This window comes from Nanorana parkeri, unplaced genomic scaffold (assembly GCF_000935625.1).
Source record: "Nanorana parkeri isolate BGI_ZX_2015 unplaced genomic scaffold, ASM93562v1 scaffold1702, whole genome shotgun sequence".
NCBI classification, from domain to species: Eukaryota; Metazoa; Chordata; class Amphibia; order Anura; family Dicroglossidae; genus Nanorana; species Nanorana parkeri.
Genome location: NW_017307970.1, coordinates 59,229 through 86,931, shown reverse-complemented (window position 1 = coordinate 86,931; position 27,703 = coordinate 59,229). Strand labels below are relative to the sequence as shown.

General features: G+C 42.3%; 1 protein-coding gene across 4 annotated transcripts in view; it reads left to right on the top strand.

Moving 5' to 3' along the window:
• Positions 1–27,703, top strand: part of MIB2 (mindbomb E3 ubiquitin protein ligase 2) — a 53,149-nt gene that overhangs the window by 2,097 nt on the left and 23,349 nt on the right. The window contains exons 2-8 of one of the 4 annotated variants that reach the window (XM_018571219.1): positions 9,443–9,788; positions 12,475–12,646; positions 19,361–19,467; positions 21,116–21,310; positions 22,245–22,387; positions 22,804–22,923; positions 26,099–26,203. In XM_018571219.1, the coding sequence (XP_018426721.1) occupies positions 9,542–9,788; positions 12,475–12,646; positions 19,361–19,467; positions 21,116–21,310; positions 22,245–22,387; positions 22,804–22,923; positions 26,099–26,203 (1,089 nt within the window). In that variant the 5' untranslated portion in view covers positions 9,443–9,541. The remainder of the gene's footprint in view (positions 1–9,442; positions 9,789–12,474; positions 12,647–19,360; positions 19,468–21,115; positions 21,311–22,244; positions 22,388–22,803; positions 22,924–26,098; positions 26,204–27,703) is intronic. The other 3 variants (XM_018571220.1, XM_018571222.1, XM_018571221.1) reach the window with 3 other exon arrangements.

Sequence of the window (27,703 nt, the reverse complement as noted above, 5' to 3'; positions counted from 1 at the left end):
AACAACCCCCCAAAAATAGGGTTCCCCCTTCACATTAGAGTTTCCTCTTCAAATCAGGAGCCCTCCCTTACATTAGGAGTCCCCTTTATAGCAAGAGCCCCCTTCTTTTACATCAAAGCCCTCTTCACATCAGAAGCCCCCCTTTTACATCGGGAGCCCTCTTCACATCGGGAGCCCTCTTCACATCGGGAGCCACTTTCTTATCAGAGTCTCCCCTTTTATATTAGTATGTCCCCCCCCTTTCACATCAGAAGCCCTCCTTCACATCAGAGCCACTTTCTTATCAGAGTCTCACCTTTTATATTAGTATGCCCCCCCTTTCACATCAGGAGCCCTCCTTCACATCAGAGCCACTTTCTTATCAGAGTCTCCCCTTTTATATTAGTATGCCCCCCCTTTCACATCAGGAGCCTGCCTACACCATGGGAAGGCATGATGCTGTGCGAACAATTTGAGGTACCCCTGAGGAAGCCAGAAGACAACCGAGGGTGCCACGGCATGCTGGTTGAGAAAGTCTGCTCTAGGCCTACAAAACATGTTGTCATCTCTGATGTCATTACCCACAAAGTGTGGTAGTTGTTTTCCTTCTGTATGGTTATGTCCAGCAATAGAGTACCACTTTATATCATTAACTACTCCATCAAACTGAAAACTAGTTTAATATCCTGTTGTACGTCCATGTTTACTAATATTACATAATACATACATAGAGCAAACACAATTTACATAAAAGTACCATAAACTTCCTCCTGCTGCCTAAATGAATCCAATAATGAAGGGGCAGACATTCGCTAGTCTGAATTAAAAACACTTCCTTTGTGGTTACCTTCCGCCTGGATCTGCACATAATGTTATGAATATGCACGTCAGAGAACTTCCCACACTGGATCTATTATCTAGTATTCTCTAGTGCCCTGGTTCTCAACTGGTGGGTCGTGGCATGCCTTCCACTTTTCTAGGTGAGAGGCTCCTCTGCCTCCCCGTACCACGCAATCGCGCCTACCGTGCATTCTGGTGTGGGAGGTGTGTTGCGTTGCAATTTATTTGAATGGAACCCTAAAGGCACCTCCCACCCGCATTTTGTACACCCCTGCAGTGTTCCGCAACTGACGTCTTTAAAAATCTGCCTTTTCAGCATCTTGTCTATTCCTTCAATTAGGCCCTTAAGATGTGAATGTAAACCTTGCCGCAAGCTCTCCACATGATGTTTGTAGATGTTTAGATTAATGAGGAGATATTGGTAATGTTATATTTTACGGCAATATCATTTCTGGTGAGTTTGAAGGAGGTGGGGGGTGACAGACAATGGTAGGGTATATACTATACAATAGAAGAAGATTGGATAATATAATATACAGCAGAATATATAATGTGAAGCTGTGTGGAGTTTAGAATGTGAGCCATATTGTGCAAAGCGGAGCAGTGTGTAGCGAGGAATACACACCCGTGTACACATTGGAGTGGTGAGGAGTTTATAATGTAAAGTACACAGAGTTGTTCTAGGAGAAGAATATAATGCATAGCACAATGTACAGAATGGAGTATATAATGTACAGCATAGCACACAGTAGGGCTGCAACCAACTAATCGATGAATCAATAATAATCGATAGTGAGAATAGTTGTCAACTATTCTCATTATTGATTAGTTGGTTGGATCCCCTAGCTCTCCTCCATGCTGGGATCAGGGCACAGCAAGCAGTGGGCGGGTGCAATAGCTAGCCTGCTATTGGCTATAGCAATTTTAAATGGCCACTGCTTGCTGTATTTACATTCAGCTGCTGTCTGTGGAATCTTGTCACTGGCAGCTGTCATTCCCTGGCTGAAGCTATTCAAGCGCCGTGTGCTTACAATACAATTACTTGTTGAAAAATGATAAAAGGTGTGGGGGGAAAAAAGTCATTTTCGGTTTCGGCCTGACAAATACTGCTGCAGGAGGTGCGTTGCAATGCCATTCATTTCATTCATTTTTAAAGTGACACTAAACTCAAGAATTGAATGATAAAAATACATTGCAGCACCTTAGCTATTATTAAAAATGTATCTTATTTGTGTATCACTCGGCTGTAAATCCTCAAATCATCTCTGATTTGGTGCTGACACTTTCCTTGCTTCTGGAGGGTGGCTACTTTTGTTCCCCATGGTCCCTGTGTGTGTTGTTAAGTAGTCACCGCTCCAAGCTCGCTCCCGGGATGGACTACAATCTCAGTACAAATGATTAAACTAAACATGAGATTGTAGTCCATCACAGGAGCAAGTTTGGAGCGGTGGCTACTTTACAACACACAAAGGGACCATGGGGAACAACAGTAGCCACCCTCCAGAAGGAAGGACAGTGTCAGCACCAATTCAGAGATGATTTGAGGATCTACAGCCGAGTGATACACAAATAAGATACATTTTTGTTAATAGTGAAGGTACTTTAAAGTATTTTTAACATTTAACGCCTGAGTTTAGTGTCACTTTAAGCATTGTGATGACAGTCATTATTTTGATGCCACAGCCAATAACATGGTGCCGTGTTAGATATTGTAATGGTTTTGTGATGTTCCTGTTAATGTTAGGATAGTAGTGTAAGTAACGTGAACTTTAAATTGGTATTTATGATGTTACAGCAGGGGTGGGCAAATTCATATGGAATTCAAGAACCTGTCTGTCCGATCCAGGAGCCAGCTCCTTTGGCAACAGCTAGAGAAAACCTCAAAAGTTAGGTGCCGGCTGTAAATTTTAAAGACGAACTCTGGGCATTTTAAAAATTAAAGGAGAACTATGGGGTGAGTACCTTTCACTCACCTCATAGTTCTAGCCGACCTGTGACAATGAGACTGTCACAGGTCGGCTCAGTCGATCGAGAAGTGAGCGAACACATACCAGCATTCGCTCACCACTCGATCCTGCCACGGCAGAGAGCTGCGACAGGGGAGGGGCCCTCTCTCCGCTCCGATCTGCCAGTGCTGACTGGCGGAACGGACGGGGGAGGGGGCGGGTACAGCTGGCTCTGCCTCTAGATAGGCAGAGCTAGCTGTCACTCACGCAGCTGGGCGGATCCAGACATAATTGTCGGGATCCGTTTCAGCTGCAGCCTCTCAGTATACCGCGAGCTGTAGCTTGCGGTATACTGAGCTTAGGGTGATGGGAGGACGCTAGTTTGTGTCCTCCCGTTACCCTCAGTAGAACTATGGGGAAAAGCCCTGACCCCATAGTTCTCCTTTTAAGAAAAGGGTAGACCGCCCCTTCTCTTTGTGTTAGAGCTGCAGCTAACGATTATTTTCAAAATCGATTAGTTAGCCGATTATTAAGTTCGGTTAATCGGATAAACAATAAAAGAAAGTTTCAAAAATGGCTCCAGTGATAGGACTACTAGTTTGTATTGAGGTTGTAGTCCATCACAGGAGCAAGCTTGGAGCGGTGGAAGTAAAAAAGAAAAAAAAGATAGTGTGGTGTGCAATATAGTGAAATGGAAAGTGTAAAATTATACAGCAATGAAATCAGAATGGCACCGGCTATAGAGGACTACAAAACTAGAGCTGCAGCTAACGATTATTTTCAAAATCGATTAGTTAGCCGATTATTAAGTTCGATTAATCGGTTAATCGGATAAACTATAAAATAAAGTTTAAAAATGGCTCCAGTGATGGACTACTAGTTTGTATTGCGGTTGTAGTCCATCACAGGAGCAAGCTTGGACCGGTGGAAGTAAAAAAGAAAAAAATAGATAGTGTGGTGTGCAATATAGTGAAATGGAAAGTGTAAAATTATACAGCAATGCATGCAGAATGGGACCGGCTATAGAGGACTACAAAACCCAGCAAAAGCACATTATACAGCACAATGCAGAATACCGCCAGCTATAGAGGAATACAACAAATCCCAGCAATAGTACATAATAGCTGGCGGCATTCTGCATTGCGCTGTATAATGTGCTATTGCTGGGTTTTGTAGTCCTCTATAGCTAGTGGTATTTAGCATTGTACCACTTTATAATGTATTTCCCCTTCCTCCAGAGCTTGAGAATCAGTGACCCCATGATTAAACCTTGCAGTCCTTGTCTGAATTTTATCTACACCTAATGTAATATGTTTAGTATCAAATGTCTGTATAGAGGATTATGAAATTGCATTATAATTCTATCTAGTGATCGGGTCAAGTTGAGCAGTCATCTTTACTACTCTCATGTCTCACACCATGTCCCAGGAAGTTGGATGAAACGCATTTCATCCTCAAAGCTTCCATCAAGGCTGGGTGGGATGGACGTCCTGTCAGTGTGTTACACATTGTCTCCTGCAGGTTTTCTGGACCCTCTTCTCAGCAACCATGGTCACTGTGAAGGCTGACCTGTTGGTATTGTAGGACCCAGAGAAGTTCCAACAGCGAACTTACCGTATTATTAAATCTATTATAAAATATCTGATGCAATATAACAGAACTATTGGATATGTGTTGTGTTCATTGATTTTAACTAGGGTGGGCATTGTGACCAGGTTTAAGCTGTAATGACATGGATGTTATAGTGACCAATCAACGGGGTTTAAAATCAAGTGTTGTTTCTGGTTATATGAATGCTGCATGACCAGAATTCAAACCGGTCCTACAACACTTCTATGTGACATGTCGTGGATTGGCTCCTTAGGGCAAGTACTTGGCGGTGCGTTAGCAATTTAAGTGACTACCTAAGTTTTTTTTTATTTTTTATTATTCAACTGTTTTATGTGTTTTTCGTGGTAAAGTTCAAATAGATTGTAAGCTCTCACAAGGAAGGGTCCTCTAATCCTTTTGTATTGTACTTGTCCTGACTTCCCATATGTTGTAAAGTACTGCGTAATCTCTTGGTGCTATATGAATCCTGTATATTCATAATAATAAAAGTCCTATTTATTGCGGCGATATAAAAGGGCAGGTTTGGTTAGATAACCCAAGGGGGGGGGGATCTCCATTTGTTGGGGGATATTTGTTGTATTAATATTATAGTCTCATGTCTACATTTTGTCACTCACTTTCTCCAGCATGTCTTCAGTCTCCAACCAAACCTGTAGGTGTTCCCGGTCTCTGACGTTCATTTCCTCTAGTATGTCAGTAGTCTTTGACAGTCCTCTCTATCATAATGAACATTATATATAGGGATGCACCGATACTGGTTTTTCGGTATCGAGTACGAGTACCGATATTTAGTTTTCGGTACTCGCCAATACCGAGTACATATAGCGGTGCTTCAGCTGGAATGGAGCCGGCTTCCCGGGCAATCAGAAAGGTGACGGGGAATTACATGCCGCCCGGCTTCCTGATTGCCCGGGAAGCCCGCTCCATGTTGTTTGGCTGGCTCGATTGTGATTGGCCAGGAGACCAGCTTCCCAGCCATTCAGCATCGAGCCGAGTGGCGAGTAATGATCTCCCTCCCAGCTTCCTGATTGGCCGGGGATTCCGTTCACAAAAACGTACTGAAAGTGATATTTACTTACATTGGTTTCTATTTCTTATGCTGGCAATGTCTAAGGCCCTGTTCACACTTTGCGATGGGTGTTTGTATGCAAGTAAAGGGCTGCCACACGCACAACCATTTTCACCTGCAAGCATCCCGCATGTTTTTCCCCATGTGCTTGTGCACCTTTCAGTGAGGACTATAAGTGGTCTAAAAGTGCTTCCTTTTTACACATAAATAGAGCTAAAGCTACAATTAAGTGTTGACCCTAACACGTCGTAGACTACTGGAATCATTGAAGGCATTGAGCAACCATATCCTGACATTGTCCTTCACAAAAAACACTAGACATTCATATATTTTAGCATTTCCGTTAAAAGTGGAAAATACTTGTTAATGAATAGCAGGCAAATACCGGAAAATATTAATAACTTGAGCTTTTTATAAATGTGAGAAAGACGTGACTGGAGGAAAAAAAGTAAAAAGGTGTCAAATAAAACTCAACTACCATTATACCAGCAAAAAGTACAGGACTATTGTTTGCCATTAATGTAAACCTCATGAAGAAACGAGAGGCAATGGACTCCGTCCTAAGATGGTATCCCAAACTAATACAGGGACCTTTCTACCTACAGGCAGGCAACACCTTGGCCATATACTTGGTGCTTGAAGTAAAGTCTTTACTTCAAGCACCAAGTATATGACCATGGTGTTTCCTTCCTTCACTTTAACATAAGGCTTTTAGGTTAAGGTAAAGGAAGGAAACACCATGGCCATATACTTGGTCCTTGAATTAAAGTCTTTAGGTTAAAGAGAAGGAAGGAAACACAATGACCATATACTTGGTCCTTGAAGTAAAGTCTTTGGGTTAAAGTGAAGGAAGGAAACACCATGGCCATATACTTGGTCCTTGAAGTAAAGTCTTTAGGTTAAAGTGAAGGAAGGAAACCCCATGGCCATATACTTGGTCCTCGAAGTAAAGTCTATAAGGTAAAGATAAGGAAGCTCCACAAGGTTTTAACATTCAAGAAATCTTCTTTTATGGAATGGAGACAGTTTTATGGAGCAGCTAACATGTTTTGGGGATACACAATTGTCCTTTTCATCAGGGCTTACCTTCTCTTCATCAGGGCTTACCTTTCCAGCGGGGGGAACCTCAACTGGAGAAGAGATTCTTAAGGGTATCAAGTAGCAAGGAGATAGGTAAGGCCAGCTCCAATAGATGGTTTTGCACCAGTCGCCTGGCTGGTTTAATTAGTCGCCTGGCTGTCATGTTAAAGTGGACCTTTATTTAAAGAAGTTGGGCTAACAGGGATTGACCAGCACAGTTCAATTGGACAAAGCAAGTCAGTAACAAGATGTTCTTTTAGTATATAATTCCTGATTAGAGGCAGCAGAACATTAATGACTATGCCTAGGAACACTGCGTTCCTCTAGCCTCACAGTACCCTATCAGAAGTAATACATAATCAGTACATGACCTGGTTTGCACTGTTTGATGCATATGGTTGACCGAGTCTAGGTCTGCTTTAATTTTCTTGCTTCAGTGCTTTCCCCAACCCTGAGCAAGCATGAAGCAAGTAAAGTCAAAATGGCTCTTGGCTCTTGTTGGTGAAAGTATTGAAACCAGAGAAGCAACATGACATCGAAACAGCAAGCATTTCAGAAGTAACACCAACCAATGGCAGCTAAAATATTGCCCCCATGACACATTTGCTTTAAGTGCCATTAGCACTTCTGTGCTTCACTCTTCTGAGCAGGAAGCTGTATTGTTTAACTGCAGTTTGGAAAAGGTAGGTCACCAACCTGGCTCTGCTGTCTGCAGGGCTGTGTAACTCTCCGAACAGGCTTCAAATGACAAATCCTTTGGCAGCGAAATCCGCTCCGTGTATTTCTTTTAACTCTGTATGTAGCTCTTTACCTGATGTTCAGCTTCTAATATAATATATAGGGTGATGTTAAGTGAGGCTCCATCCATAATCACTATGCCTTTAAAATATTGTTGCAGGCAACTGTACAAAAGTGATAACTTGCATGGAAAAAAAGTTTTTTTTTCCTCATTTTGTGTTTTTATTAAACTTAGTTTTTCCCCTAAAAAAATCAATACCCTTCAGCCACCTACAGGGACTATATGATATTATGCTGTGGCACAGATTAAATACAGGAAGACGCACTGAAATGACAATCCTGTTATTGCTCTGCCTGTGTGTATTTAAGCCTTGGTGCTTCAGTGAACTGTACAATATTTAATCTATCTCTGCCTATCAGTGTCTGTTGTTTGACTTTTGTGTTTGCAGAGATTTTGATGTCATGTGAAGTGTTTTCAGGACAGATTACAGGAGAGGAAAAGCCCCGCAGTTCCTGTATGCTGTTATGTCTGCTGTAGATTTTTTTTTTAAGGGTTTAAAGAGAACCTGTGCCTTGGCTAGACTGGGAAAAGCGACAGGTTTCCTTATTGGCAGTCTTCTTTTGCCTTTGGCACAGTTCCGGGACAAGTGTAGGATTGCCACCTGTCCTGGATTCACCTGGACAGTCCTGTATGTGGTGTTTCCAGGTTTCAGGCCAGCTGAAACTCAGACACAACACATTCGTATGAGTGAAAATCACATAACATTTAACGTATATGTATGTATGTATGTATGTATGTATGTATATATACAGTGTGTGTATGTATATATATATATAATTAGGAATGCACCTATACCTTCTCTTCAGTATCGAGTACGAGTAGCGATATTTTTTTCCTGCTACTCGCTGATACCGAGTACCGGTTGATTGTGCCCTGATTATCAGGAAGTCGGATGGCGCCCGTCTTTCTGATTGCCTGTGAAGCCGGTGTTCTTGCGAAAGAACACCGGCTTTAGAGGCTGCCTGGCTTCCTGACCAATCAAGAACCTGGGCAGCGATCCCTTCGTTAGCCGACGGAGCCACTTGGGACGGTGAGTTTGCCCAAGAAGCACCAAGCTTCTGTCTTATCTTAAACTTATATATATGCACTATGTGGCTCTCCATTAACCCCCTCCCTCATCTCGCTCCCAGAAATGTGCCCATTGAAATTTACTGATATTATGTTGCAATCAGGTCCTTACATGAAATGGAATGGACAGGTGCTGCTACTTCAAATATTAAGCTAATACTTATGTTTAAATCACCCGTAGGCCCCGTTCACATTGAGCGGTTCGCAAATCGCGCGATATTGCGCAAATGCTTGCATTGAGCAAGCTTGAATCGCGGCTAAATCCGCTCCAAAAAGGGTCCTGCTGTAGCGACACACGACCCGCGACAGCAGGACCCTTTGCCCCATTGAGAAGCATTGGAGAGCGATATCGCGCGGTAAATTGCCGCGATATCGCGGGAATTACCGTGCGATAAATCGCTCCATGTGAACGGGACCTTAGGGCTTTGCTGTTTTACTATACTATGTAAATACATTTGTAATCCAGCACGTTATTATTCTGAGTTGCCCCACTCAAGTGGCGGCCATATTGAGTGGGGCACGTGAGATTAAATATATATATCTATATAGATATATAAAAAAATAATCTCCTATACCATTTGAAGATTGACTATTTTTACATGAATCTTAAACCACTGATGGCAAGCACGGCCCCGGTGTAATGCATTTAAATGAATGAATTATCTGTGCAGCCAGTAGCCCAGATAGGAACAAGCTATCAGCTTTATTTTAGTCCTCAGGCTTGTCGATGTCTAATCAGATGAAAACGGCACAAGTGTCTCCTCTTCAGCACGCAGGAAATAGAAGTGGAAGCCTTTCTACAAGCACACCTCAGTTTTGCCATCCAGTGTTCTGTGTGTGTAGTCCTCCATTTTGTATGCAGTGTAATGAGGGGCATCTATGAGGGACAAACAACTGCTGTGGACACAGAAAGAGTAATTGCACAATAAACACTTTTTTATTTACTCCCAATGAGCCTTGTAAGTGGCTTGTATAGCTTCCCAAAATGTGCAATAAAGAAAATGCATTAAAGTTGTTGTGCCTATGTTAAAATCTTTTTATTTTTTCCAGGGCTAAATAGAGAATACTACGTTGGCATTTTGTCCTGGCCTTCATCTCAAGTGATAAAAGACTTCCTAATGTGCTCTATGCTTACCCTGGAGGGATAACATGGACTGGGACTGTACTGCAGCCATGCAGGTGGGAATGCGAGTGGTTCGAGGTGTGGACTGGAAGTGGGTGAACCAGGACAATGGAGAGGGAAGCGTGGGAACCGTGGTTGAAATTGGCCGACAAGGCAGCCCTACGACACCCGATAAAACAGTTGTGGTTCAGTGGGATCATGGCACAAGGACAAACTACCGCACTGGATTCCAAGGAGCCTATGATCTGTTGCTGTATGATAATGCTCAGACAGGTACGTGATGACTCCAGCGACTCAACAGACCAAAAAAGATTCATGTCTGTGGAGTTTAGTGGGAATCTGCCAGTTGAGTGTCGGCTCATATTAGTATTTATTAGGTTTCCACTTCAAATCAAACCTATACTGTAATAGTTGAATGAAGATTTTTTGAGGAGGGTGGCTTTTTGGTCCAGATGGTTTGGATCCACAGCCGCAGCACGCTGGGGCATTAATGTCTTCAGTAAAAGTGAATAAGGATTATGCTGACATCCGTTCCACCCCATGCAGAGCTGCTGTGGATCATGTGACCTGTCATGACAGCTTTAGGTCACCTGACCTAAATAGCTGTGGGATCTGTGCTGCATTGCTCACATACAGGTTTCTGTTGACTTTCACACAGATGCCCTCCATGCATAATGCCTTTCTGGTTATCACAAAGCTAAGTGTACAGTTTAATTCCATTTTAAAAACAACAATGTACTTTCAGTGAGTAATCATTTTGAGTAATTGGGCAAAGTGAAGGTGTGGTGGGTGGAAACTTTGCTTTTCAGCACACGTTCTGGGCTTAAGTTCTACCAAGTGCAGTATCGTACTGGGTTTTGCATGTTCTTCACGTTTGCATGAGATTTTACCCAAAAACTTATCGCATGCTGGTGGGTCGGTTGGCTTAACCTCAAAACTGCAGGGAAAAAACGTACCCTCAAAAGCTCAAAATTGCTGCAGTTATGTAAGCAATGTATTCATTCTTGCATAACTAATAACAACATTAGACTGCAAGTTCCTTTATGATAACGCTCTGCAGATATAAAATATCCTCAAAGGGTATTTCAGTTACATGTATTTAAGGGGGGTCCCAAGCTTAATGTCTACATGTTAGAATGAAAACATACAAATCTGTCCCTTTTTTTTGCCTTCAGGTGAGGTGGGGGCCAGACCTGGTTTCCTTCAGAGAACCCCGGGACCCCAGCTGCTCTGGGTGGACACCCTGCTTCCCCCCTATTCCAACACCAAGCTATTGCTTAGTGTGGCCACTCATCTTAGTAATATGCCAGTTGTGAAGTCTAGGAGGGGATGGACCACAGCCAACTCCTTCAATGACTGGCTGCTGTTTGCACATCAGAACATTGTGGTTTTCTGGGGTTCTGGGTGCTCTGCAGGAAATCAGATCTGATGCACAGGAAACAGAAGAGACCTGCTAGGCAAATAAGTGATGGTTTGGTTTCATATATGCATTATTTTATTTGTGTGGAGGTCCAGATCTTCTATTGACTAGAACCAACAATGACCTGCCTGTCCCGTTTTGGATCTCCGAACCAGCTTTATCCGTTGTCACTTACCTTCACAACTTAGTTGATTGTACTATGTAGTGGAAAGCTTGTTCCCTTCTGTATGAAGAAAAGAGAGTTATCATTATGGCCCAAAAAAAGGAAAATAGCAAAGCTAGCGCATGTATTCTTCATTAGTTCTAAAATACAGAAATGCTGAAAATTGTACTCTAGGTGGCATAGAATATCCGCTCATTTAGAAGTCTGGGATACGGGCATTTCTGAGAGCTGCTGGAGGAGATGTGAGCAGAGGGGGGCATGGCCTATAATATTGTCCTTCTGGTTCAGGGTGTCCAATATTTTGGATGGAACTTTCAAATCAGGGTTCCCTACATCCCAATGCCCGTGTTGCTCCTTGAGAAACTGTCTCCCACAAAATGATATAGAAACTCCCTAATACCTCACCTGTTGGATGTGTCTGAATCCCTTGTAACATGTTTATGGAAAACCAGTAGGACTTTATTAGAGATTGGTTGGTTCTCTAAGATACAGGAGGTTATGGAAAATGAACAGCAGACCAATCAATTCCAACACCAATATTACACCTTTTGGTATGTAGGCAGCTTGGATCCAATTCACATCCTTAAAGCACTTCGTGGAACTTAAAGGAGAACTATGAGGTGAGTGATTTACACTCATCCTCATGGTTAGAGCCGACGTGTAACATTGAAACTGTCACACGTCGGCTCTATAGATCGTGAAGTGAGTGAACACACACCTTTGCTCGCTCATCCCGATTATCTCCCTACAGATTCAGCCAGATGGGTGGATCTCGACAGTATTGTCGGGATCCGTCCCGGCTGCGGTGCTCTCCATATATAGCTTGCTATATACTGAGCTTTGGGTCACGGGAGGAGGTTAGTATATGTCATCGCGTGATGCTAAAGAGAGCTATGGGATAAAAAGGTCACCTCATAGTTCTCTTTTAATACCCTGTGACTGGCGATAGAATCTGTGCATTTTAGAATCACGTCGATAAGCACATATGTAAGGGTAAGAAGCAAAAAAATGTAAGGGGCACAGTTGCCTAGGACCAATGTTGTGCGAGTAAATACATTGTATGCTATTCATGGATTCTGGAAAGCCAGGCTTATGTCATTGACCGTTCCGTGTGGTTATTTTGGCTTTTATGATATAATATAAAACACACAAATATATAGGAAGCATTTCTTGGGCAGTATGTAACAGTCTTAAAATCTTACCAGAATAGACCTACAGAATGAAGGAAATTTGGTATGGAGTAATGGTTTCCAATCATATCTTACATCCTGCCCAATAATCCCATCCTACAGAGTACAAAAATGATTGTGTTGTTAATGTTCACTGTTTTGTATTCTGTGACCAGTAACCATGACCCAAGTTTTCCTGTTCCGCAGGTGTCCGCCATCCAAATATAATCTGCGACTGCTGTAAGAAGCACGGAATTCGCGGCATGCGCTGGAAGTGCAAAGTCTGCTTTGACTACGATCTGTGCACGCAGTGTTACATGAACAACAAACACGACCTTTCCCATGCCTTTGAGAGATATGAAACTGCCCATTCCAGGCCGTAAGTACCACCACACAAAAACTGCTTCGAAGACCTCTAGTCTAGACAGCCAAAAACACTTAATTTAGTCCATGTGTTTTTTTCCCAAACATTTTTATAATCTCAGTCCACCAAAACTGTTTAGAGTTTGAGCAGATGCTGCAGGTTTAATTATCCACACGGGGACTAAAGCAGAAAGATCTTGCTCCTTTCCTGTATTTCCAACTCCACTCACCTGTCACTGCCTTTATTACAAATGTCACTATCCATGTTGTTTGATTTCAGATTAATATTTAACTAGGGCCAGGGAAATTAACGATTAATTCCTCGATAAATCGTTAAACTTTTTGATCAATTAAAATTATTTTGATCCAAAATGAAAAGACTCACCTCTCCGCCGGCTTCCGGGAGTACCGTCACAGACATCGACGTCACCGGACTCCTCCACCATTTCCTTCGTTAGCCGACGGAGCCACTTGGGCCGGTGAGTTTGCCCAAGAAGCACCAAGCTTCTGTCTTATCTTAAACTTATATATATGCACTATGTGGCTCTCCATTAACCCTCCTCCCCATCTCGCTCCCAGAAATGTGCCCATTGAAATTTACTGATATTATGTTGCAATCAGGTCCTTACATGAAATGGAATGGACAGGTGCTGCTACTTCAAATATTAAGCTAATACTTATGTTGAAATCACCCTTAGGGCTTTGCTGTTTTACTATACTATGTAAATACATTTGTAATCCAGCACGTTATTATTCTGAGTTGCCCCACTCAAGCGGCGGCCATATTGAGTGGGGCACGGGAGATTAATAACGTGCTGGATTAGTGTGATCCTAGTTCATATTATTACTTCATTGCTCTGCTGTATGTGTATAGGCCAATGTAGTTGGATCTGTATATGCGTTATAATTAATCGAAATTAATCGATTTAAAAATAAATTAAAAATTTCGATTAATCGAACACGAAAATTTTTATCATTACCAGCCTTATATTTAACGGACTGTATCATTACAACAAACAGTACAAAACATTTCCATAGAGGCAGACACTATAAGATGCTAGTGCTTTCCTCTGTTTTTATACCAGTTCTCTGGAGTGCAGTGGAAGCCCCACAAACTTTCCATACAAATAGCAGCTTAGAAAATGTCATGCATGGACCTCCCACTTGGTAGTTTTTGACCTTGAGATCACTCTGGCACGGAATATTGCATTGTAGGATATGGTGGGGTCCAGATGTGTTGACTTTGAAGATGTTGGTGGCTGCCATGGTGATCTAGAGGGCTGATTTAAAAAAACAGAAGGCATGTTCATGGTACCTTATCTTTCTTACCCTGGTGTGCCATTGTTGATTTATACATTTTTTGAAGACAGGTTTGCTTGTAAAACCTTAATAGATATGAGTACATTATATGATATATTTTTATTTGTTACATTATGGGTGTGCATGTACACCAGTCTTTCTCAATCAGGGTGGCATGGCATCGTGTGGTGCCTTGTAGCTTCCTCAGGGGTGCCTGACATTTTGCCTTTCCATGGTGAAGGCAGACTGGCCACCTGCACCATGGGGATCAGTGACGCTATTCCAGGGAGGGGGGGGGATCCATTCAGAAAAGGACAGAAGTTCATCTCCTTCTAGGCCTGCTCCACCTCCCATCATCTGCCATGCTCTCACAGCTGCATCTCCTAGTGTGTGATGATAGGACTCTGACGTTAAAGGGGGACTCGTCCTCGAGGACTTGGATGTGAAGAGGGAAGCTTGTGATGGGAAAGAAGGGGGTTCTGATGTGAATGGGAGCTCCTCATGTGAGGGGGTGGTCTTCTGATCTGAAGGGGAGACTTAAATGTAAAGGGGGAACTTTTTTGCATGGGGTCTCTTCTTAATATCAATTATATTTTAGACTCGGGTGCCTCCAAGATTTTGGACACTTTTAAAGGGTGCTGTGATGGAAAAAAGGTTGAGAAACGCTGATTTAGACTGTCGCTCCCTGGCTGAAACTGCATATGGCCTTATAAAAACACTGTACAGGGGGGAGCAGATGATTCACCCTCTTGATTCAATTACTTGTGTATGTAAATTTCTGTTGAAGCTATTGAGCCCTGTTAAGGTTTTCTTCCAACAGAGCAGCTTACATAGGTTATCATGTGAAAAGTCCACCTGCTAACTGCAAAGAAATAAACGTGAAATATTCAATAGCAGCATTTCCTATTTGACTAAAAAAATTAAAAACTTTATTTTAAGTCCTTAACATAATGAAGAGATTACATACAAAAACACAACACAAACTATGAATGTCCATGAACCCATCGCACTCCTTACCACATGGTCCATAAATGTTATCAGGTGCAATGGTAAGAAACAGATGGCGCCGACAGAATACAGGAATGGGAAGACGCCGACACTCCAGATTGGTGGAAAATCTGTCTTTATTGACGCGTGTGTAGTATAACATAAAAGCGACGTTTCGGGGCCACGCAGGGTCCCCTTTATCAGGCAGAGCTATGTGATGCCCTGTGCAGACCCAGTACATTATGTTATACTAAACACATGCATCAATATAGACGTGTTTTCCACCAGTTTGGAGTGCCCGTGTCTTCCTATTCCCCTTTAAACTATGGGGAATGAAGCTGAGAGGGAATCTGGTGTAGTCAGCTGTTTACCTGAAGTTCAGCTTCAAGTTTACTGTCAGACATGGTGCAAAAAATGTCTTGAGCGGCCAATCAGTCATTCAGCTCTGTAGCATTCATCCATTGCTAACATATTGATTTTGGGGCAGGCGGACGCTCTGAAGTGTAAGAATTAAGTTGGCAGGTTTGCTATAAAATAATCTTGATCAGAATTAGATAATTTCCTGAGCTTTGGTGATGTGCCCGTTCCTGTGAAATCTTGGTTCACACTTGAAAGAGCGGGTGATTAGTGTGACAGCCGAGCCAGGCTACCACCTGCGTGGAGTGTTACTGCTGCTACTAAAGACAGCCGATCAATTCACAGATATCTCTGTGGGAAGGAGAGAATCTTGGCTGCACATCAGTTCCAACTGCTGAGATACACAGCCATAGAGGAGCTACTGAAACAGCGAGACTCTCTCAGGCACAAATCTGTTAATTGCTGTAATGTAGCGTGATCATTCTTCCTGGAAGGGGCATCATTCACAAGAGACAAGCTTGGTCTACTCTTTTCCATCTCCCCATTTTCCAGTTCAGATGGCAAAGGGGAGAAATTCTTATGGCAGTTCCCTGCAAAAGTTGCCTTCAAATAAGAAAATATATTTAAATCATTACTAATGCAGACTTGATTTTGAAATTGTTATTATTATTATTATACAGGATTTATATAGCACCAAGAGTTTGTGCAGCTTTACAATATAAGGAAGACATTACAATACAATTCAAGATGGTAAGGAGGGCCCTGCCCGTGAGGGCTTACAATCTAAAAGAGTTGCAAGTTATCTTTCATTACGTAGCAAGTCACAGACCAGGGGCAAGCATACAGTCCACAAAGTGTCTGGACGTGTGATATACTTGTTTGCGTTTAATGATTCGGCAAATAGTGAAGGAAGATTCAGGATGACAGCCCCAGCAAGTCAGCAACGGCAGCTTCTGTATTTCTAAATGCTCTTGACTTGCACGTTGACCCTGACTATATCTAGAGTCTTAACTGGGTATACAGAAAAAAACAACCACAGGATGCTGATCAGAGGACTCAGAAATTCTGATTTTCATGTGACTTTTGGTGATAAGCTGGCACGGTCTGTGCCCTTCTTAAGCTGTCTACAACATAACTTTTCTAATGAATGACATTTTTACAAACCAAAGTTTAAATTGGACAAACATGCAGATTTGTGCCCATGGATGAAGGCAGGGGATCCCTGTGGGTGAAATGTCTGTATAGTGAGGAACAATAGTAATCGGCTGGGAAAACACATCCTGGAAAATCAACGTTGCCATAAGCAATGTCATATATTGTGTAGGTGCAAGGATAGGTAACCATCAACAAGTTTACAGTATGTCCTCCAGTGCATTCCCTTTTCCTCTGAATTCCCCACTGGTCTCTTTCACTCCTCTCCTTCCCAGATTATGTTTTCTGACCACTGATTCTCCTTCATAGACACCGCAATGTAAAAAAAAGTGCAGTGCAAAAACAACCCTCCTATTTAAAAAACGTTAACACGGCTTTATTTTTGTCTATCCCCAGTCAGCAGTTGGCGAGGTGACACCATTCCGTGTCCACTGTCAGCACTTGTCCACCCAATTAGTTTGGCTCGAGTTCTTCATTAGAGGTTTACCTTTCTCCTCCGCTATCCAAAAACAAATGCATTGTTTTGACAGGAGTTCTACTTTAAGGCCCCATTCACACTGAGCGGATTGCAAATCGCGCGATTGTCATTTTGCGCGATTGCGATATCGCGCAAATGATTGCATTGGACCGAGTACAATCGTGCGACATTCGAGCAAAAAAAGGGTCCTGTAGCAGCGACGCACACAGCGCCATAGACTTGTATTGTAAAGCGGTATCGCGCGCATAATATGCGCGATACCACGCGGAAATCCGCACGATAAATCACTCAGTGTGAATGGGGCCTAAGAGTCTAGCGTGTGGGATTTTTTTCTTGTTCTTCACAATTGGTGATTATATGTGCCAGTTTGTAAACGCGTAAATATGAGACAACAGTAGTTCTCTAGATCTAAACCCGTATGGACGGATTTTACCAGTAGAGGGAGGCATGCTCCTAAATAATGAGAGAGACGGTGCTAAAACTGTCCTATAGACTCAATAACTTCTCTGTAGGCAACTGAAAAAAACAAAAATTTCTGTAACACTTGGCAACCAATCGGTTCCCTCTAGCACCATGCAGGGACACCTGAAGGACGAGTTATCTGGATGTCCCAGTTTTGGGTAAAGGACAGGATGTGAAACATCTGAAACAATGAAGAGCTTTTATGATATAAAAAGAATGTTCTTGTTTTTTTATTGGTTTGGTAAATGCTCTTGGCAGAGGGAGAATTGTTGCAGTTGGTAAATGATACATTTTGTCCTTCTCTAATTGGCATGTTGTGAAAATGAGCAGCAAAGTCATTTGAGACAATCCCAGAGGTAATTAACATTGCTTGCCGAAGGATAATCTGCTGTTAAAACTGGCAGTGAGCGGCGGAGAGAGTGACCCGTAGCGCCTTTGATGTTTAAGGGGAAATGTGCAAAATCTCAGTGCCAATCACAATGAACATATCCCAGGGATTGCTGCAGTGTAGATGTGATAAAAAGAGGTCAAGCTTGTTGATAGCGGAGAGAAAGACTCAGTGGGAGGAGGTTGGCCATACCACGCGCAATAATATCTCAGAGGAGCTGTAGCTTGTATATTAGCACTTGTACTTTCTTTGTAATTTATTGATGCATCTAACTCCATTGTAATGGCTTGTTTTTCATTTATAATGCACACATATGAAAAATCGGAGAAACTTGGCCATATAATAATGCGTATGCATAATATGTAATGTCGGGTGTTCATAGCCACCTTTTGTGTGTTCTAATTCTTTGTTTTTGCATCCCTCATAATAAATAAATGCCAAAGCCATCAGGGAGAGTTGGAACCCCTTGTAATGTGTACAGCAAACCCAAGAACTCTGATATCTCACCAAGAGAGATCCTGAGTGATGTAACAAATGGTTAGGTGGTTTAGCTCTTGGAGCATGAACCAAAACCCAAATTGTGACTGGATTAATCCGTTAACTATGAGGCTGTATCGTCTAATGCTGTTATGCGCGTCCTTTGAAAATCTTCAATAAAGCTTACAATTGTATGCAGCCTTATATTAAGAAAGCCTGTGAGGACATCTATTGCATGTCTCCACCAAGTCTACCATCAAGCTCCAGAGGTTGCTGTTGCTTGATAGTGCTAGTTCCAGGGCAGAATACAACCATGTAGTATCCCATAGAGCAGTGGTTCTCAACCTGTATAACCTCAGAACCCACATTTGTCCTTGGTCATTAAGTTGCATCACACTGGAACGACTGGCATTGCAGTACCACATGTTCTGGTGCAAGTGATCAAACTGTGGGGGAGGTGTGTTGGGGTGCCATTCAAATGAATTGTAACGCAATGCACCTCCTGCACCAGAACGAACAGTAGGTGCGATTAAAACACTGACATATACACACAAGCCCAGACACAATCTCACACACTCAGAGACATTTTTACACAAACATACACAATGTAAGTGTTCAGTTTGGGGTGCTGTGCTGTGACGGAACTCCTCCATCCATATGTGCATTGCTTGTACAGCTCTCTTGCACTCCCTATAGAGGTGCCGGGAGCCAGAATGTGATGCCACGCCGGTCACGCGAGTGAGTTGTAAGCAATGCACATATGGATGGAGCTCCCTCGCGGCCATACCTCCAGCCCACCCCACCCCACCTCAAGCTGACACTCAGCGCCAGGCAGCATATTGTGAATGCCTGCTCGGCACGAGAACTAACAGTGCTGCGCTATGGGGGAGGCTGAGGAGCCTCTCGCCTAGTGCAGTGGAAGGCATGTGGCGGCCCACTGAGCATGGGGTCACGACCCACAATAGAGAACCACAGCCATAGAGGGATGTGTGTTTCTTAGCACCACTTCAGGGTGTGGAGAACTTCAGCTCAGGAGGAAAGCTTCAGCAGAGACAGGCAATAGTCATCCTGACAGGTTTTCTTGAAATATGTTAATTACCAGACATCTTGTTTTATTTTTCCCTATGCAGGGTCTCATTGACGCCCCGCCAAGGCTTGCCTCGTTTAGTGCTTAAAGGGATCTTCCAGGGTGCCAAAGTGGTCCGTGGACCTGACTGGGAATGGGGGAACCAAGATGGTAAGTGGTCAGATCTAGTAGCCAGCAGGGTCTTTTGAAGGACAAGAAATAAGGAACATCACTAGACCTCATTAATGTGATGCATTTCTTATGGTGCAAGCTTTTGTAGGAGTTAGTACAGTGAGACATCTGGAGATGGGCAACATGGTTACTCTATGGTTAGCCTTTGAGAATGTCTGAATAAGAGCTTGTACCTGCTGGCTGTGTAATAAAAGAATAATATGAGGAGTCTCAGTGTGCGGCATTCCTGATGCTGTGACTTTGGTTACGTAGTGATTAGCACTGTTCCCTTTCAATGTTAGGGCCCCGGGTTAGGGACACTATATGCTGGCGCTAGTTTGTTCTTCTGTATTTAGCAATAATGATAAGGACATTAAATCAGTGTTCAGAGGACAGATATCAAAGTCAGGCCCCCAGAATTTTAAGAACAGGTCATCAGGGGAAGCTTCCACCTTTTCTTTCATGACCAGTTTCCTTTAGAACATGTGTGTATATATAATCATGTTGGCAATCGGCTTCTCCCATGGTCTGTTCAAGAACACAATCTGAATGCTTGTTGTTTGGAACTTAGACAGTTTTCCTGATCTCTTCAGCTTTCATGGTCTGAACGATCATGTTTCATTTGTTTGGGGCCTTTTTTTTTTTTTTATTCCAGCTTTGTTGTATTTCCACTATGGCATAGGAGATGGTAGGGAGGCCTTTTTTCAACTAACAATGACCGATTGGCCGTGGATTTCCAAATTTATGAAAAATGCCTGAATTCCACAACAAAGGCTGATGCTTGAAAAAAACAACTTATTTGTGTGGTTAAGCCTTGCACTTTGATTGCAGCGAGTGGTGCGGAAATCATTCACATTATTCATTATTATTATTATTATTGTGCCAGAGCTAAGCTTATTACATTCAGTCTACTCTAATTCCATTAATCCGATACAAGGCAAACCTGAAACTCCAATATGAAGGTTGCCTGTGCATTCTTAAGCTGGCCTTGCACCTATAGATTATCTGCAGACTTTCTATGGTCAGATGGAAAACGTGGAACAGATTCCTCCATCTACGCTAAACTGTGTGGATGGAGGAATCTGCCATCTGTATTTTTCTCCCCCCCTACAAGGGAGCTGGCTGTACGTACCCCAAAGTGTAAGTGTAAAGACCACTTCGTACTCTACACAGCCGCTTGTTTATTGTAAATGATATGCTCAGGTAAACAACATCAACAGAAGAGGAATGCATTTCTTTCAGTTTAGCATAGATGGAGGAATCTGTTGCACTTTTTCCATCTGACCATAGAAAATCTGCAGATAATCTATAGGTATATGGTCAGCTTTACACTGGGGAGAAAATACCCTCCTTGACCCCATCAATTGTTAGTCATCTTATCTACATAAATCCTTGTTTTGAGAAGTCCTGCTTATTATATGTGAAATGTTATTTCCAGTAAGAAGAGCATCATATCGCTATGAACAGTTATATTCTGGAGTTAAATGAAGGCCATTGTTTGCAGTTATGTAGAGTTGAATATACCAGTTATATATCAGCACAGAAGAACAATGATGCAGCCATGTTTCCATTATAGTATTTCCCAGTGCTGCGCTCCAGTAATGTAATGTTTTACTGTAATACATTTTTTTCGTGCTGTGTCGCCTAGGTGGGGAATCTAAAGTCGGGCGGGTTGTGGACATCCGCGGATGGGACGTGGAGACAGGGCGCAGCGTGGCAAGTGTAACTTGGGGCGACGGCACCACTAATGTTTACAGAGTTGGGCACAAGGGCAAAGTAGATCTAAAGTGCATTGCAGATTCTCCAGGAGGGCATTACTACAAGGATCACTTACCCAAGCTTGGTAAGACTTGGCGTTTTTATAACATGATTACGTTCATTTTATCTATTTTTATATTTATTATGTCTGTCAGCAAATGATTGAATAATAGTCTTTCTTTATTAAAGTATCAGTGAACCCAAACTTTTTTTTTTGGCTTGAGTGAATTACTATTTACTCTTACTGCGCGCTAAACTTTTCCTTTCTTACATAGTAAATACTGAACACGATTGACTCTGTCATTTCCCTACACTCACTTATTCAGAGTGGCTTCTTCAGCCGATCCTCCATCTTCAGCATTGCCAGTCATGCTCCAGTTTTCCTTGGGAAGGAAGCCACGCTCTGCTCTGAGTTCAAGCTTTATATATAAGAACACTTCCTCGGCATCGCTGGCCACTGAGTGCTGCCTTTAGCTGCCACAGACTTGAACACGTTTGACTATTCACCTCTGATCTCTCTCATCAACAAGGTGTCTTTGCCCATACAACTACCACTCACTGGATCTTTTTAATATTTCATTCCATTCTGTGTGAGCTGTAGAGACTGTATTGTATAAAAAATACCAGGCGGTCAGCAGTTTCTGAGATACAACCACCATCCACAGTCAAAGCTGCTTAAATCATGCAACTTCCCCATTGTAATGTCTGGTAAACAGCTCAGCATCTGGACCATAGCTGCACGCTGTAAGTCTTGTGTTGCAGCTGCATTATTCTCTGATGGACTAGATCTAGTGACCACAAGTTCACACACCTTATGGATCCTGGATGTTATGGACACATTTATATAGTTTATGAAAAGAAGAAATGCATGGATAGCTTCTCTCTGATCTGATAGGTGCCATGCATTTTTAATATTCTTGAATATGTGTAAAGTCTTAATTTAAGCTATTAGCATAAGAAAGGATCACAATGGCCCATTGGCCAGCACAACATGAATGTCTTGCCTTTGTCATTTTTAGGAAAACCAGCAGAGATTCAGAGGAAAGAAAGTTCAGAACGGCACCCGTTCCAGCATGGGGATAAAGTGAAGTGTCTTTTGGATATTGAAATATTGCGGGAAATGCAAGAAGGACATGGGGGGTGGAACCCAAAAATGGCAGAGGTAATTGCATTGTCACTGTAATGGTTCAGCCAATATTTCTGTCATGCTTTTTCATTGATAATGTCAAAGGTGACCATCAGTTCTGTTTGTAACCTTGTATAAAATTGGATCTAACTGTGGTGACCCTGCAGCTCTTGTTCTTTTCAGTGGCAACCCCAAAAGAATTTTCCCCTGGTTAGGAGCCAACTGAACATATAGCTTGAGTGGGACTTTTTTTAAACCACCTATGTGCATGATTCTAGTCAGGACAACTCGGCTACAGCAAGATAATCCCTACAATTGAGCTTACCTTATGACTGTATACTCCATCCAGGGCAAGAGACCTAAAATACTTTTGTTTTATTGTTTGTTGCTGGAACTGTTTTATGTCATTGTGTTTTTTAATTCATTTTTTTTAAGTTGTCTTGGCTGTGCAGTTTATAGGTCAAACCGGAACAGTTCACAGGATCACAGAGAGAGGAGATGTCAGAGTGCAGTACAACAGTGAAACACGCTGGACCTTCCACCCTGGCGCTCTGACAAAGGTACTACAAGATGTATGCAACACAACACCACAAAATATATAGATATAAAATAGAATGGGAAGGAATGAGTAGGCATCTTATTTGTCTCTCTTATCGGAACTAGGTCTTTACTCATCTCATTTTGTTCTAGAGTTTTCCACTTCATAGAGAATATACACCCCTGGATTATTTAGTAGACCATGCCTCCATCACTTCTTAGTAATAAGTTGCCTAGGACTTCCAGATGCATCCCTAACACTAAACTGTTTAGCCAAACTAGACTTGTGAGATAGAATAGATGGAGGAAGTTTATTGATTGATGTCTAATTCTACTATAGGTCCCCTTTTAAGGTGTGGTATCAAGAGGGGGAAGTAGGGTAGGTCTTATTAATGGAGAAAATTGTCTGCTAAATGGTGTGGCAGCTATGGTAAAAATATATCGTATTTTGTGCCAGCTCCATCTTGCCTGATTTCTCCTTATAGTAAAAGCCACAAAATGCTCTTTGGTGTCACATTGTGACCCTGTATATGCACATGTAATTGCTGTAGAAATTGCGCAATCGTATAGCCCTGACCAGATGCTACACCACAATTCTACTGCGATGACCCTGGTGAGATCTGTTAGTATTGCACCCCACGGCTGGCAGAGAGGTCTCAGGAAAACTATTTGTGTTCCTGTGTAGAAGTGAAAGAATAAGAAAACCCATACGATGGTTGAAGAGTAGTGGGGAACCTCACCATATACGATGGTTGAAGAGTAGTGGGGAACCTCACCATATACGATGGTTGAAGAGTAGTGGGGAACCTCACCATATACGATGGTTGAAGCGTAGCGGGGAACCTCGCCATATATAATTGTTGAAGAGTAACGGGGAACCTCACCATATACGATGGTTGAAGCGTAGCGGGGAACCTCGCCATATATAATTGTTGAAGAGTAACGGGGAACCTCACCATATACGATGGTTGAAGAGTAGCGGGGAACCTCACCATATATGATAGTTGAAGAGTAACGGGCAATGCTCACCATATACCAGGGCTCAAAATTTCAGGTTCTGAACTACTAGCCAGTCCTTAAGAGTTACTCACCACCAGTTGCCCCACCTAACCCCTGCCCTGGCCTTAACCCCGCCCCTAACCACACCCTCTTAAATTATCTCTGAAATTACACTGTTAAATATTTCATTCAGAAATAAAGTTACAAAAATAAATATTAACAATAACAACTTTAACAATATTAACATAACGCAATGTAAACATAAAGGAAAATAAGTAGCAAAAAGAATCAGAACCCTCCAACACGATAGACTCTGAACTATGCCACGGAATACACTCAGGGCCATCCAATGCAATAGACTCAGGACCCTGCAACGCATTCATTTTACTATGTCATTAATTATTAAATATTAATATTAGTTATGTAATTATTATTTACTTAATTAATATTGATTAATACTATTATTTAACTGTGTGTTTATTTAATGTGTGCACTACACCTTGTGTTATCTCAAACCAAAACCTAAATATAAGTGCCATGCTACACTACTAAACATAAATCTGTAAATCCAATCACCAACAATAATGTGCAAATAAGAAAAAAACTGTGATAACATCAAATGCAAAATGTAATAAATATGATATTTCCTCCACAAAAGCACAATGTTCTGTGAAGATATAACTTGTCAGCAGCTGTGAAGGAGTAGTGGAAACCTCTGACTTTTTCTTTTACTAAGCAATATATATTCTCTCCATATAGCATATTGACTTGGGGGGTTGGACACAGTGGGTTTAACACTATTAGTTATATCTCCATGGAACATTGTACTTTTGTGCAGGAAATATCATATTTATCAAATTCTGTTTGCTGTGATCCCAGTTTTTCTTATATTTACATTTTTGTTGATGATTGGACTTTTCTGTTTTTCTTATCTCTCAGGTCCCTGGAAGAGCAGCACTTGCATTTAAGCTTTAGTTTGAGATATACACACAGCAGCCTGTCTCCCTCCCCCTGCTCAGTGCTTCTCATCATCCCCGGCATCTGACCTGTTAGTTTGTGGCTCCACTGGGATATCCAAAGCACACACGGACTGGGCGCTTCCATCACTGGTGTGGGCGTGTCTGCTAGCAAAGCAAACTCAGTGAGTCCAGCATTGGTGTGGGCGTGTCTGTCAGCGGGGCAGCATCAGCATGAGACAGAGAGTGAAAGCCCTAATACACCAGCTGAATTTCCAGCAAAATGCGAGCAGGCGAGTGGAAATTTTGAGCTCAGCCATATACGATGGTTGAAGAGTAGCAGAGAACTTTGCCATATTCAGTTGTTGAAGAGTAGTGGGCCACTTTGATAGTTAGAGAGTGGCAGGGAAGCCCACCATAAACAATAGATGAAGAGCAGCAGGGAACTTCACTGTGTTTGATAGTTGAAGAGCAGCAGGAAGAGCTACCACATTTTACATACAGCAGCTACCTCAGATATACACTTCCACTATATGCACTCTAATATGGACTCCCAAAACACAAATATGGCCACGATGGTTTGCTACTCATTTTGTGATTGACAAAAAGGGTCAACGGTCAAAAATGCTGGCACTCCTGAACTCCAAAAGATTGTCATCCATGTCTCATCATCCCGTGGCTCTCACCTGTCACATGTGCTGGAAGACGGATTTGATGCCTCATGTCTATTTCAGACACAATCTAGTCTGCCACTTGCAGTTTAGCAGAGAGGTGCTGAGTAAGGAGGGAATTGGATCACTTGATGGATAGGGAACTTGCTCCATAGCCATATATTGAAATGACTCTTACTGGGGTTCTTGTTACCAGGCCATATTCACAGAGCCAGTCAGTGTAAATTTTGAAATTGTACCTCAGAAGAAAGTAGTTCAAGTCCAAAAATGTATCCCTCACTAAAAGCAACTAAACATCAGTTTAATTTGCTGGTGACTCCTTGACTTATCCATTGGTGTACCTGTTGGTTGGAAAGAATGAGTGTCACATGGATCACTTCAATGCTGCTGCATCCGTTTAGCATTGTGATATGGTGCGTATTTATTTGCCTAGTGCTGCCACTCGGTGTCAGATTGTGGAGTTGCGCTTTACAGTATCCTGATTGCAGTATGTGTTTTTTATTAGTTGCTCCTTTTTTTCCCCTTTTGCTTACGTTGGAAAAAGCTTTTTTTTTTCTTTTTATTTTGTTTCTTTCCTTTTTTAGCAAAACAACATTTGGGTTGGTGATGTTGTGCGTGTGATGGATGATGTGGATACAGTCAAGAAGCTACAAGTTGGCCACGGGGAGTGGACAGATGATATGGCCCCTGTGAGTGCCTGAAATCTCGAGTGCCGCTTGTTAGCACTGGAAAACTTTCTCCTTCTGGAACTTTTCCAATTCTTCATCTGTCTGCTCATTTGTTTGTTTACTCCCATTTTGAACAAATAACCAGGCTGTACGGTAACGGAATATCCCAAAGATCCCACCATAGAGACTTCTTCTATATTTATATTCCACATGTTTGTAAGAGGGAGTAGGGTGAGTTGAACTGCTAAATTGCTGCGCAGTAGTGATCTAGGGTGAGCTGATCTGCTGAATCGCTACTAAGAAAGGGAAGCAGAGCTGCTTAGTCATTGCTGGGAGGACAGAGCAGGGGGACATGAGCTAATAAGTCTTTGCTAGGAGGGGGGGAGCAGGACAAGTTGGGCTGTTGAATCACTTCTGGGAGTGGGGAGCAGGGGGACTGTTCACAGAACAACTTGAAAGATTTCAATACTTCTGCTTTGAAATTTGAGCGTGAATTGCTCCAGAGAGCCTGCAGCTGCAGAGGTCAGTGAGGACTTGTTTATAAGCCTATTAAAGCTGGCTATACATTATGCAAATTTCAGACGGTTCAGGAAATTCGTAGAGTGGGTGCTGCTGTCGGCCCCCTTTCGGCCGGTATCCCTCGATCAGCTGATCGAAGGACCTGGTTTGAAAATCTTTGAACATATGGAGCGGGCAGCCAATGAGCTCCCAGCTCTGTTTGGGTATTCTGACAGCGTCCAGCTCCACTGTCAAAATAAAAAGGAAACAGCGGGGATTCCTCGATCAATGCGCTTGTAGCATTGATGGAGGCATCTGCTCTATTTTTGTTTAGCCCAAAAAATAGAAGAGCATATGGCAAGCTTTACTGCTTGTTAAGAATATATGTATATAGCTTAATGTCCATAGCCTGGCCGCAGATTCATTTTAGGCTCCATCTTTGGCTACAGTGCGCATACAGTGACAAGATGACTACAAATCAATGGAGCTTTCGTATTACTTCCTGTCCTAACAGAGTTGTAATATTTGTTTGATCTCTTTTTGGTTCCCATTAGCCCACCTCACCATAACATGGCTGCTTCTTCCATTGTGTTGGTCCATAAGCCCTACTCCATAGAAGCCTTAGCTTACATACACCGCACTGATGATGGCCAACTAGCCTAAAACTGTTTTATGCTGTTTGGAATAAACAGCTTTTTAATAGCAGGCAGAGTCTAAGGATTGATTCGTATGACTCTGCCCTCTATCCTAAAATTAGGTTTAAACCCCTCATTCCTTGTATTTGTGACTGGAGTGAAACAAGCAAATACATTGGGGGGAATTTATCAAAGCAATTGCGACAGTTTTAGCCTCTTAGATAAAATGTTTATTTCTTTTAACATGTGCCCCTGTTTTGACCTGAGCTTGCACTACTTTTTCAATGGCATGTTTTTTGAATCTGTTTTCATTGGCTTTTGTCCAGTGGCTGTCTGAAACTGGAGCATCATCTAGCAAAACAATCACAACTTAAGAAGTCCCCATGAC